At 44.3% G+C, this 13,544-nt stretch overlaps 1 protein-coding gene and 1 long non-coding RNA gene across 2 annotated transcripts in view; one reads left to right on the top strand and one right to left on the bottom strand.

Annotated features, from left to right (window-relative positions):
* LOC129697531 (uncharacterized) overlaps window positions 1-13,544 on the bottom strand; it is a 65,910-nt gene that overhangs the window by 22,957 nt on the left and 29,409 nt on the right. The window lies entirely within an intron of this gene.
* The window catches only part of LOC129697528 (angiopoietin-2-like), an 88,582-nt gene that overhangs the window by 59,777 nt on the left and 15,261 nt on the right, over window positions 1-13,544 (top strand). Inside the window, exons 6-7 of the mRNA XM_055636179.1 lie at window positions 4,552-4,653; window positions 10,037-10,203. Of these exons, the coding sequence (XP_055492154.1) occupies window positions 4,552-4,653; window positions 10,037-10,203 (269 nt within the window). The remainder of the gene's footprint in view (window positions 1-4,551; window positions 4,654-10,036; window positions 10,204-13,544) is intronic.

The raw sequence follows: 13,544 nt of genomic DNA, 5'->3' as shown, positions 1-13,544 counted from the left end.
CGTTTCGGGCCGAAACCCTTCATGTACCTGTCTAAATGCTTCTTAAACGTTGCAGTAGCCCCTGTCTCAGCTACCTCCTCAGGCAGCTCGTTCCATACACCCGCCCCCTTTGCGTGAAAAGGTCACCCCTCAGATCCCTATAATAATAAAATATTTCCCCCTTCACCTTAAACCTATGCCCTCTGGTTCTCGATTCCAAAGTATTCGATCAAAGGTATTTACCAAAATCAAAATATTGCACAATACCACAAAACTGTCACGTTTAACCATTGTGTGGAGAAAAGCTAGTTCCATGAAATGAACTCAATGTGTGGAGGATTCGCTTGAACATATCCAAGCCAATCCTCGTGCTTTGCTTCCATGCCAAGAAACATGCTGACAAGGTGCCATTGCAAAGGATCAGAAATGCCTTCCAGAACATCTGGAACTAAGTTGTCAAATGTCATCCAGGAGTAAAATAATCCACTCGGAGGACATTGCATAGTTAAACTTTAACTGAACAAGCATCTGCCAAATAATTTAACTTGTATGTGCTTAATCTCCTTTGATTATGTTGGAGATGATAAATGAAGGCTGCATTTTCAGATAATCACTTGAAACATTTACAAGCCTGCTCATTCCAGACATTAATGATTTAAATCCTCCATTGCAAAATTTGGAAGTGGCAGAGTTGCTGCTGTACAGTGCCAGAGTCCCGGGTTTGATCCTGACTATGGGAGCTTGTCTGTACACAGTTTGTACGTTCTCTCTGTGACCACGTGGGTTTTCTCCGGGTGCTCTGGTTTCCTCCCAATTTCCAAAGACGCACAGGTTTGTAGGTTATTTGGCCGCGGTAAGAATTATAAATTGTCCCTGGTGAAGTGTGTGCCAGTGTACGGGGTGATCGATGGTCGGCGCGGACTCAGTGCGCCGAAGGGCCTGTTTCCGCGCTGTTTCTCTAGACTAAACTAAACTGAACTAAATTGAGAGTGAAATGCGACGGCCAAAACTCTTCTCTTGTATTCTTTATAAAATAGAGACGATGGAGTCTTTTATGTCAGATGGCAGGCAAGGCTTAGTTCAATGTCCAAGTAGAAAGGTCACACCCCTAAGGGCAGCAGAAAGTTTACGCCAGCTTCGAATCAAAAATATATTAACTGAGGACTTCAACGTAAAATTTGAACGCAATAATTTCTATTATGTCTCAGAGGGCCGCCAATACTGAAGGGGGGGACCCAGCGGTGAGAGGGCGCCTAGAACAAAGGGGGACCGGTGGGGGGGTTGCCTACAGCCACGTGCGGCGGCAGGCCTGGTTCGCCGCTGCAAGCAGAAGATAGGACTAGTCAATGAACATTATGTAACTTTGCCAGCCCCAGAAACGAGGCGACTCTTTGTGTACTGCCTAGGTGAAGTCTGCTGTATGATTTTACCCGTTTGTATGCAAAACAAAGAATCTCACTGTACATGTGGCAATAAAGTATCATCATCATCATCAGATAGACTGGAGAATCTGGTCAAGTCAAGTGAGTGCTGTTCCCTCAGGTGCAGATGCATTGATTTAACAGAGACGTTCATGAATTATTTTGTCTGGCAATTAAATACATTATTTGCTCAGGGAAGATGCTTGTTTTCAGTGACATAAAGTCCAGTGACCATATTCTATAAATAGCAAATTAACCAGAGGCAAAATGAAGAAATTATTTATCCAAAGGAAACATTGGACGTGATAATAGTGCCACAGAGAGTCATACAGCACAGAAACAGGCCTTTCAGCTCAACTTGTCCGTGCCGACCATCATACCCCATCTATACCAGCCCTAATTCCCTGCATTTGATCCGTATCCCTCTCAACATTTCTTATTCGTGTACCTGTTCACGTGTCTTTTAAAAGTTCTATCGCACTTGCCCCAACTGTCTCCTTTAGACTTTTAGACTTTAGACATACGGCACGGAACCAGGCTCTTAATCTCCTGATTTCCGACACTTCCGACGTTTCCATTTCCGACACTTCCCTTCCATTCCTTGACCTCACCATCTCCATCGCAGGGGACAGACTCCTGACCGACATACATTACAAACCCACTGACTCACATGGCTATCTGGACTACACGTCTTCCCACCCTGCCCCCTGTAAAGACTCCATCCCCTACTCCCAATTCCTCCGCCTACGCCGCATCTGTTCCCAGGATGAGACATTCCATACCAGGGCATCAGAAATGTCCTCGTTCTTCAGGGAACGGGGATTCCCCTCCGCCACCATAGATGAAGCTCACAACAGGGTCTCATCCATACCCCATAACACTGCTCTCTCTCCCCATCCCCGCACTCGCAACAAGGGCAGAGTCCCCCTGGTCCTCACCTTTCACCCCACCAGCCGGCAAATACAACACATAATCCTCTGCCATTTCCGCCACCTCCAACGTGACCTCACCACTCGCCACATCTTCCCATCTCCCCCCATGTCTGCCTTCCGCAAAGACCGCTCCCTCCGCAACTCCCTTGTCAATTCTTCCCTTCCCTCCCGCACCACCCCCTCCCCGGGTACTTTCCGTTGCAACCGCAAGAAATGCAACACCTGTCCCTTCACCTCCCCCCTCGACTCCATTCAAGGACCCAAGCAATCGTTCCAGGTGCGACAAAGGTTCACCTGCATCTCCTCCAACCTCATCTACTGCATCCTCTGCTCTAGGTGTCAGCTGATTTACATCGGGGAGACTAAGCGTAGGTTGGGCGATCGTTTCGCCGAACACCTCCGCTCAGTCCGCAATAACCAACCTGACCTCCCGGTGGCTCAGCACTTCAACTCCCCCTCCCATTCCCAATCCGACCTCTCTGTCCTGGGTCTCCTCCATTGCCAGAGTGAGCAACAGCGGAAATTGGAGGAACAGCACCTCATATTCCGCCTGGGGACCTTGCGTCCGGATGGCATTAACATTGAATTCTCCCAATTTTGCTAGCCCTTGCTGTCTCCTCCCCTTCCTTAACCCTCTAGCTGTCTCCTCCCACCCTCCTATCCGCCCGCCCTCGGGCTCCTCCTCCTCCCCTTTTCCTTCCTTCTCCCCCCCCCCACCCCCCATCAGTCTGAAGAAGGGTTTCGGCCCGAAACGTCGCCTATTTCCTTCGCTCCATAGATGCTGCTGCACCCGCTGAGTTTCTCCAGCAATTTTGTGTACCTCTTAATCTCCTGAGTTCACGTTGACAAACGATCAGTAGTACCATCCTACACACTAGGGACAATTTACAATTTTACCGAAGCCAATTAACGTACAAACTGGCAATCTTGGGAGTGTGGGAGAAACTGGTGCACCTGGAGAAAACCCACGCGGTCATAGGGAGAATGTTCAATGCTGTCTGTAGAGTTTGTACATTCTTCCTGTGACAGCGTGAGTTTTCTCCGGGTGCTCCAGTTTCCTCCCACATGCCCAAGACGTACAGATTCGAAGATTAGTTGGCTTTGGTAAAAATTGTAAATTGTTCCTTGTGTGTGGGCTGGTCTGCGCTGACTTGTTGGGCCGAAGGGCCTGTTTCCATGCTGTATCTCTAAACAAAACTAAACAAATTGTCTTGGTTGTACTGGGGACTTTGGGCTTTTGTTTTGCACTAAAATTGACTTTTTAAAATTGATTGAATTTTCTTTTATTTATCGCGTTATTTATTGAGTACTGTGTTTTCAGACGTGTTATAGAAACATAGAAAACAGGTGCAGGAGTAGGCCATTCGGCCCTTCGAGCCGGCACCGTCATTCAATATGATCATGGCTGATCATCCAACTCAGTATCTTGTACCTGCCTTCTCTCCATACCATCTGATCCCCTTAGCCACAAGGGCCACATCTAACTCCATCTTAAATATAGCCAATGAACTGGCCTCAACTACCTTCTGTGGCAGAGAATTCCAGAGATTCACCACTCTCAGTGTGAAAAATGTTTTTCTCATCTCGGTCCTAAAAGACTTCCCCCTTATATAAACTGTGACCCCTGCTGCTGCATGTAAGAATTTCATTGTTCTGCTTTCAGCAACATATGACAATTAAACACTATTGACTCTGGATCAGAGCGAACTGTAGAGTGCTTGGCTTCTTACAAGTTTACAATTTATCATCTATTGATGTTTTCTTTGCACACCAGATTTTCATTCTACCTGTACTTCACCATTCTTGTGCATATTTCCATCTTGACTTCACTTTGGGGAACCAGCACTTTTGCACTATTGGAACATAACATTCAACTGTGCTCTGATATACCCTCGCAAAATTCTTATCCGGCAGTCCCAATTCATTATTTTAGCATTTACGCTTCAGAGAGACAGCCAGCCAGCGATCACCCCGTACACTAGCACTATCCCACATACTGGGGACAATTTACAATCCTGTGGTCGGATTTGTACCAGGGCCTCTGGCGCTGGAAGACAGCAGCTCTACCGCTGCACCACCGTGCTCCCCCTTCGTGGTCTAGTTGGTGTTTGTGGTGTTTAAGAGCCCGATGATTGTTGGGAAGAAGCTGTTCCAGAAGCTGGAGATCAGAGTTTTCAGACTCTAATTTCAGACTGATGCATTTGTCGTTATACAAATAGGCATTCTGTGAAATGAAAATCCGTGGGGGAGGATGGACAGTGATACAACGGCGCCAAGACGGAAAAGCTAATTTTCAGCGCACGTGGAAAGAATATAAAACAGTAAGAACATTTTAAGGTCATCCTTCGATGCATGTGCTTGTGTAATGTGCTAACCCCTTGTGAAGTCTGGCTTAGAACGACAAAAGGAACAAGCACGAGAGTAACCTAGAAGTTTTGCTCAGACTGGTCGACCAAGAGAGGGTCCTCTATGTTGAGGTTATTGTGGAAGATGAGTCACTTTTGCTCTATACCCACAGAATGGAAAGAGGACTCAGGTGTTATGTGCATGAAAGGCAGAGCAGACACGATGGATCAGTTAAGAGATGGACAGTCACAGAATGCTGGAGTAACTCAACGGGCAAGGAACATTTCTGGAGAAAAGGAATAGGTGACATTTCTGGTAGAGACCCTTATTCAGACGGAGAGTCTGCGGAGAAGGAAACTAGAGGGATGTAAAGGTACAAAGAACAAATGAATGAAAGGTATGAAAAGAACAAATCAAAACCAGCAACGATGAGCAAGGAAAGGCAGAGCCCACAATGGTCCATTGTTGGCTGTGGAAAAGGTGATAACGAGTAGATACAAACAGTGAAACTAAGCAGGACCACAGTGAAACAAATAGGATGACTAGGGTGGGGGAGAGACAGAGAGAGGGGGAATGCAAGGGTTACTTGAAATTATAGAAATCAATATTCATTCCGGATATATCATAGAAACATAGAAAATAGGTGCAGGAGGCCATTCGGCCCTTCGAGCCAGCACTGCCATTCATTGTGATCATGGCTGATATAGAATCATGGGAGAGAATCCTGAAATCGGAGATGCAAAGGGACTTGGGAGTGCTGGTGCAGGATTCACAAAAAAGTTAATCTACAAGTCGAATTGGTAGCAATGAAAGCAAACTCAGAAATCGGAGGTGCAAAGGGACTCTGGGAGTGGATGTAATGCAGGATTCACAAAAACAAGGCCGCATGGAGTTTGAGAAAAATGAGGGGGAGGAAGGATCAGCTTGAGAGGGTCCACAGGTACAGAATATCCCAGTGAAAGGTTTGTCGATAGAGAGGACTCGTTTCCACTAATGAGGGGGGACCTCATTGAAACATACAGAATAGTGAAAGGTTTGGATAGAGAGGATGTTTCCACTAGTGGGAGAGTCTAGGACTGGAGGCCATAGATTCAAGATTCAAGAGAGTTTATTGTCATGTGTCCCAGATAGGACAATGAAATTCTTGCTTTGCTTCAGCACAACAGAATATAGTAGGCATGAATATAGTCTCAGAATTAAAAGATGTTATTTTAGGAAGGAGATGAGGAGGAATTTCTTTCATCAGAGGGTGGTGAATCTGTGGAATTCTTTGCCATGGAAGGCTGTGGAGGTCAAGTCAGTGGATATATTTAAGGCAGAAATAGAGTTTCTTGATTAGTACGGTTGTCAGAGGTTATGGTGAGAAGGCAGGAGAATGAGGGAGAGATAGATCAGCCATGATTGAATGGCGGAGTAGACTTGATGGGCCGAATAGCATAATTCTACTCCTATTCCTCATGACCTTATGTATATATATATATATATATATATATGGATAAGACAGGTTTAGAGGGATATGGGCCAAATAAAGGTGGATGGGACTAGTGTAGGTAGATGTGGGCAATTTGGGCTGAAGGATTAACATCTGTAGCACACCATACCAATACAATTAACGGCTGTGGCATACCGTTAGTCTTCCTAATTTCTTGCTGTGCCACCATTTTTCAGAGAGTCATGTACCAGGACACCTAAGCCCATCCAAACATCATTCAATTCCCTGTCCTTTGAAAATAACCTCCACTTCTCTATTTTCCCTTTCAAAGTGGAAGACCTGCAAGCATTATATTTCTGCTCAACTTCATTGTGACAAAGTATATGGTCCTAAAGCCACAATCAGTAAAAATATTGTGTATTCGTAATGAGGACATAATGTGTTCAACTGATATCAACTCCGTAAATCAAAATCAATTTCCCCCACCTGGTGACACATGATAGAGTAAACTGCAGCCCATTAATATTTGCTGCCAGAACTTCTCACGCATCATGAATCAGACCCTGTTATCACAAAACGCCACTCGGTTGAATTGCGTTCATAAAGTTAAATACTTTAATCAGATTCTGGCCGATTCCTGGATTGTGGCCATCACTGTTGACCCTTTCCCCATGCGGACAGAGGCGAAAGGAACGGAGGTAGGTGGGGGATGTCACTTTTAAAGCAGAGATAGATAGGTTTTTATTAGTGCACGTGTCAGAGGGTATGGGGAGAAGGCAGGAGAATGGGGTTCGGAGTGAGCGATAGATTAGCCATGATAGAATGGCATAGAATTTATGGGCCGAATGGCCTAATTCTACTCCTATCATTTATGACCTTATGACTACGAGTCAAGGGATATAGGGAGAAAGCAGGAACAGGGTACTGATTTAGGATGATCAGCCATGATCATATTGAATGGCAGTGCTGGCTCGAAGGTCCGAATGACCTAGTCCTGCACCTATTTTCTGTTTCTATTAACATCTGAGGCATTTCATTCCAACAGGATTAACATCTGTAGCACACCATACCAATACAATTAACGGCTGTGGCATACCGTTAGTCTTCCTAATTTCTTGCTGTGCCACCATTTTTCAGAGAGTCATGTACCAGGACACCTAAGCCCATCCAAACATCATTCAATTCCCTGTCCTTTGAAAATAACCTCCACTTCTCTATTTTCCCTTTCAAAGTGGAAGACCTGCAAGCAATTGTCCAGATTATATCCCACCTGCCATGTGGTTACCCATACACTCAGCCTGTTGATATCCCTAGTGAAGCACCTCTGCACTCCCCTCACAGGCACACATTTGTCATCTCTCTCTCTCTCTCTCTCTCTCTCTGCACTCAAAATTAGCTTCCTTCTCCGTAATGTCAGCCAATTCCTTGGTCCACACATGCATTGATTACCAATAGTTTCCAATAACACCAAATAATTTGGTGGATAATTAACACTGTTATATTCAGATCATCTGAAAACGGGATGATCATGACTATTTTATCCTCTTGGATGACTGTGTGCCATGGATGTTAATTGCTTGGAACAGTGTGTTACAGATGTTGATTGTATTGTAACAGTGTGCTGCAGATGTTGATTGTGTCACAACAGTGTGCTGCAGATGTTGATTGTTACGTTGAAATGCTGCACTACAGATGTTTTTATTTGAGTTGGAACAATGTGTTTACATGTTAACTGTGTTGGAATGCAATGCTTTTGATTTTTTTTATGATGTAAATGTATGCTACTGGTGTTAATGATGTCAGGCAGGGATGCTACCGACCTTGATAGAGATGCAACAGTGTCCTGCAGATGTTGAGTTGGAACAGTAGACTATAGATGTTAATTACAGTTGAACTGTGTGCTACACGTTGACTGTGTTGGAATGGTGTTGTCTATCTTCATTGCATTGCAGCGGTGTGTTACAGATGTTATGATGGAATGGTATGCCGCAGATGTTAATTGTATTGCAACGGTGTCACAGGTGTTAATTGTACTGGTATAGTGTGTGGCAGATGTTAATCGAGTTAGAACAAGGTGCTGCAGATGTTAATCGAATTAGAACTGTGTTAGTTGCTTTGGAAGGATGTGCTACAGATGTTAATTGCAATGGAACAGTGTGCGACAGATGTTAATTGTGTTAGAATGTTGTGCTGCGGATGTTGATTGTGTTGGAAGAAAATGCAACAGATGTTAATTGCATGGAAAAGATGTGCTACTGGTGTTAACTATGTTCGGCAAGGATGCTACAGATGTAATTTGTGCTAAAATGGCTAACTACAGATGTCAAAAGAGTGTTGAAACAGCGTGCCACAGATGTTGAGTTGGAAGGATGCACTACTGATGTTACTTGCAGTGGAACTCTGTGCTATAGATGTTATGTTGGAATGGCATGCTATAGATGGAAAATATGTTGGAATAGGGTGCTACAAATCTTAATTGTGATGGATCAGTGTGCTGCAGATGTTAATTGTGTTGGAACAGTGTGCTGCAGATGTTGTGTTGAAATTGTGCGCGACAGATGTTATTTGCATTGGAACAATATGCTCTACGTGTTGACTGTGTTGTAACGGCATGCCGCACATGTTGTGTTGGAATGGTGTGCTGCAGATATGAAATGCGTTAGAAATGTGCCGCAGATGTTAATTGCATTGGCATGGTGTGCTGCAGATGTTACTTACGTTTGGATGGTGTGGTGGATATTAATTGTGTTGGAATGGTGTGCAAGGGATATTGTGCTGAACTGGTGTGATACAGCCGTCAATTGTGTTGGAATAGTGTTCTACAGATGTTGGGTTCTGTATTGTATGTTTGGAATGGTGTTCTACAGATGTTATGCATTGGGATGAAGTGCTACAAATGTTAATGGTGTTGAAGCGGTGTGTTATAAGATCATCAGCTCTTTCGCAAAGCATTCGGATTTCATTTAATCTGCATGGAATGAAGCAGGTCATGGTTACGAATCTGCTGTTATCAGACAACTGAACGGCCATCTCATCACCTAGAGCGCAGTCTAGACCACCATCTACCTCTTTGGGGAACTTAAAAATATCTTTATTTGGACTTCAATGTTATACCTTGCACCAAATGTTCTACCCTTTATCTGAGCACTGTAGATGGCTTGATTATAACCATGTGGAGTCTTTTCTTCAACTGAATAGCAAGGAAACAAAAGCTTTTCACTGTGCCTTGGCACACGTGACAATAATGAACTAAACTGCCATTTTCAGACGTGCCTATTATCTCTTAAACTGATTTGTCATCGGAGCTATAATTTGTCATTCATCTTCCAAGGGAAGGAATCCAAGGCGGCACATGTCTGGAACAGGAATGGGGGCCCCTAACGCCGCCCCTCGCTCGACTGGGTTGTTTCCCCAATGTTGGGGTGTGGGGACCCACTTTCAAACCCCTCTTCATCCTGACTTCCACCCTCCTGCTACTTCAAGCCCTCCCGCGCTCCTGCTTCCCTCACCTCTGTGGCCTCCACATAGAGGTCACCTTGAGTGCTGACCCCCCCCCTCCCTACAAGCAAATACCAAGCAACCGGGGTGACAGGATGCTGTAATGCTTGTATATTATGGAACAAAATGGCTTGCAACGATGACCTCTCACTCCACGCCAGGGAAGCCTTTAAAGAGGAGATTGCGGGTTCTTGATTAGTACGGGCATCGGGGGAGAAGGCAGAAGGAGAATGGGGTTGTGAGGAAAAAATATATCAGCCATGATTGAATGGCGGTGTAGACTCAATGTGTTGAATGGCCCAATTCTGCTTCTGCCCTATGGGAGGGATAAACGCGGAATCCATTTGGCACATCAATGGCTTTCTGGCTAAAATCTATGGAACATTTTTTCACTACAAATGCACTAAGATTATGTTATTGCTTCACAGGGATTTGGTGACCCTGCTGAGGAACATTGGTTGGGAAATGAAGTTATCTATCAAATGACCAAACAAAAGAACTATGCTCTTCGGATCCAATTGAGAGATTGGGAAGCTAACGAGGCCTTTTCATCATACAACCAATTCTACTTGGATAGTGAAGCACAAAAATACAAGTAGGCATTTTAAATATAGCTTCTTTTGAACCGATGTGGAGATACTTTACTTATTTTGAACCGATGTGGAGGTACTTTACTTATTTTGAACCGATGTGGAGGTACTTTGCATTTTATGCGGGGGTTACGTTCTTGAAAAGTCGCGCGTAATTTAAAAACGCATACGTTGCACATATACACGACTGCGCTGCCAGGTGTAAATGCAAGCGAGTTATTCCAAAAAGGCAAGCATGTAAATCAGCCTTTGAACACATGAAATACATAAATTTACCCCTTAGTTTAGTGTTGAGATACAGCGCGAAAACAAGCCATTCTGCCCACTGAGTCTGTTCTGACCGGTGATCATCGTACACTAACACTATCCTACACATTAGGGACATTTTACTGAAGACAATTAACCTACAAACCTGTACGAAGGTAGATAGAAATGCTGGAGAAACTCAGCGGGTGAGGCAACATCTATGGAGCGAAGGATTGGGTGACGTTTTAGGGGCGAGACCCTCCTTCAGACCCTTCTTGTACAAACCTGTACGGGTTTGGAGTGTGGGAGAAAACCGGAGGAAACCCACACGGTCACGGGGAGAATGTACAAGTTCCGTACAGACAGCACCCATTGTCTGGATTGAACCCGGATCTCTGGCGCTGTGAAACAGCAACTATACCCGTTGTGCCACCGTGCTGCACTATATCTGCCCTAAATCAACATGCAAATGTCATGCTAGATTTCCAATGCTAATGAGAACAGTTTAATTTTTTAAGTTACATGATACAAACTGAGCATCCTCACTGAGGACAGCTTGTTCGTGTAACATTAGTCACATATTTTGGACATGGATATATCACATTAGTGGCAAGGAGCAGATTTGATGTACTGCCTTTACAGCTCTCGACACGCCTTTCCATTCCTGACCCAAAGGGTTCTGACCCGAAACGTCACCTATCCATGTTCTCCTGGGATGCTGCCTGACCCGCTCAATTACTCCAGCACTCTGTCTCTCTTTTTTTTTTCCCCATTCCCAAGTTACATTTAGTTCACTCACTCTGAAATCTTATTGCTGCTTTCAGGTCGAAGTACTAGATGCAAAGATTGTAAATAACACATGATTTTATTACAAATATTACATCTGGTTTTACTACTGGAATAGCTTGAAGATGAGAGGGGTAAAGTTGAAAGTAAATGTGCTGGCCGTGCTTTGTTTTAAATACAGAGGTTGGTGAGTGCCTAGAACGCGTGGTGGTTGAGGCAGATATGACAGTGGCATTTATGAGACCTTTGGATAGGTTGCCATCTCCCAGTTGCCAAATCTTTCAAACCTCCCCCCCCCCCCCCTTCCCATTCCCATCCTGACCTTTCTGTCCTGGGCTTCCTCAACTGTCAGGGTGAGGCCAAATACATATTGGACAAACAACATCTCATATTTTGCTTGGGCAGCTTATAGTCCAGCAGTATTAATATCGATTTCTCTAAATTTAAGTAACCCTTGCATTCCCTCTCTCTCCGTCTCTCCTCCACCCTTGTCGTTTATCTAGTTTCACTGTCGTCCTGCTCAGATTCACTCTTTGTATTCATTTGTTATCACCTTCTCCACAGCCAACAATGGACCATTGTGGGCTCCACCTTTCCTTGATCAGCGTTGCTGGCTTTAATTTGTCCTTTTCATACCTTTCATTTATTTGTTCTTTCTACAAATGTTCATACTAGTTTCCCCTCTCATAAGTTCTTAAGTGATAGGATTAGAATGAGGCCATTTGGCCCATCAAGTCTATTCCACCATTCAATCATGGCTGATCTATCTCTCCCTCCTAACCCCATTCTCCTGCCTTCTCCCCATAATCTGTGCGTTCTCCCATGACAGTCAGTCTGAAGAAGCATCTCGACACAAAATGTAATCTTGTTCTTTTCTCCAGAGATGCCGCTGAGTTACCCTGGCATTTTGTATCTGTCTTCCAAGCTACAGATGTGATTTGTGATGAAATGGTGTGCTAGAGATGTTAATTGAGTTGGAACAGTGTGCTACAGATGTTGAGTTGTAATGGTGAGCTATGCAAATGTCGGAAATGGAGGGGTATTTGTTTTGTGCAGGCAGATAAGAGATGGTCTTGGCACCATGTTCGGCACAGACATTGTGGGCCAAAGGGCCTGTTCTTGTGCTGCACTGTTCTACGTTCTAACTATTGATCCACGGGAGGGGATTGGTTCAGTGGTACAGATTTGAAGGCCTTGGGAGAGATTAAACTTCGAGCTGGCACTGGGAGAAGGAACACACGAGTCACTACCGCACTCCACACAATCACACTCTTGCAAGAGGAATAACGAGCAGCAGTTAACAAAGGGCAATTCTCCAAATGCGCACGCCCGCTCGCATGCAATTAGACAAACATCCAAACCAAGATAGAAGTAAATATTCCAAGGTGGCTGATTAAAATCTTGGTGAAAGAGGCAGATGTTTAGCAGGGGCTCAAAGAAAGCGGAGAAGCGAGAAGGCTACATGTCAAGAGAAGAAAAATATCCCGCAGCATAAGACACAGACAAAGTGATGCAAGGGGCAGGGTGGGGGTAGAGAGTAGGCTTTTACTTATGGAGGCGCTGCATTAAACTAAAAAACAAAATCATAAACTATTTTTCATACAATCTATGACAGCATTGATATCTCAATATGGTTTTACAACTGACAGAAGCAGTTTCCTCCCTTTGTGTGAAAGCAGTTAAGTGTTGCTGCATCAGGCTCGATTCCAAACAAAGCAGTTTATTAGCCTTGTCCCCACCATCAAAAAATGCACCTTCTAACCTGTCGTGTCTTCAGGGTGTGTTGTAAACTGCATCAATAACAATTACACTTTTAACCCACATAAGTTGAAGCACCAGTGGAAGGTTGTGCTATGTTGTCCAACATCCAAGCTAAATATATTTTCATCTGGAAACAATTATTTATCTTGAGTGCTGCAGGCTTTGGAAAGATTCTGTATTATACCACAATATCTGCAAAATTAAACTGCAATTTCTGCAAGTAGGTCAAGACCATTACATGTTCATGTAAACTCCAACGTTAAGTAAACGGACACTTCCTCCTGAATATGGATTTTACACTCATGACATAATTAATGATTTCACCATTTACGGTGGCGCAGCAGTAGATCAGCTGCCATGCAGCGCCAGAGACCTACCCAGGTTCAATCCCAACTACAGGTGCTGTCTGTGCAGAGTCTGTACGTTCTCCCAGTTGCCGCATGGGTTTTCTCCAGTTGCTCCGGTTTCCTCCCACATTCCAAAGACGTACAGGTTTGTAGATTAATAGGCTTGGTATGAATGTAAATAGTCCCGTGAGTGTAAGCTAGTGTTA

This window comes from Leucoraja erinacea, chromosome 5 (assembly GCF_028641065.1).
Source record: "Leucoraja erinacea ecotype New England chromosome 5, Leri_hhj_1, whole genome shotgun sequence".
NCBI classification, from domain to species: domain Eukaryota; kingdom Metazoa; phylum Chordata; class Chondrichthyes; order Rajiformes; family Rajidae; genus Leucoraja; species Leucoraja erinaceus.
This window is presented reverse-complemented; position numbering and strand designations above follow the sequence as displayed.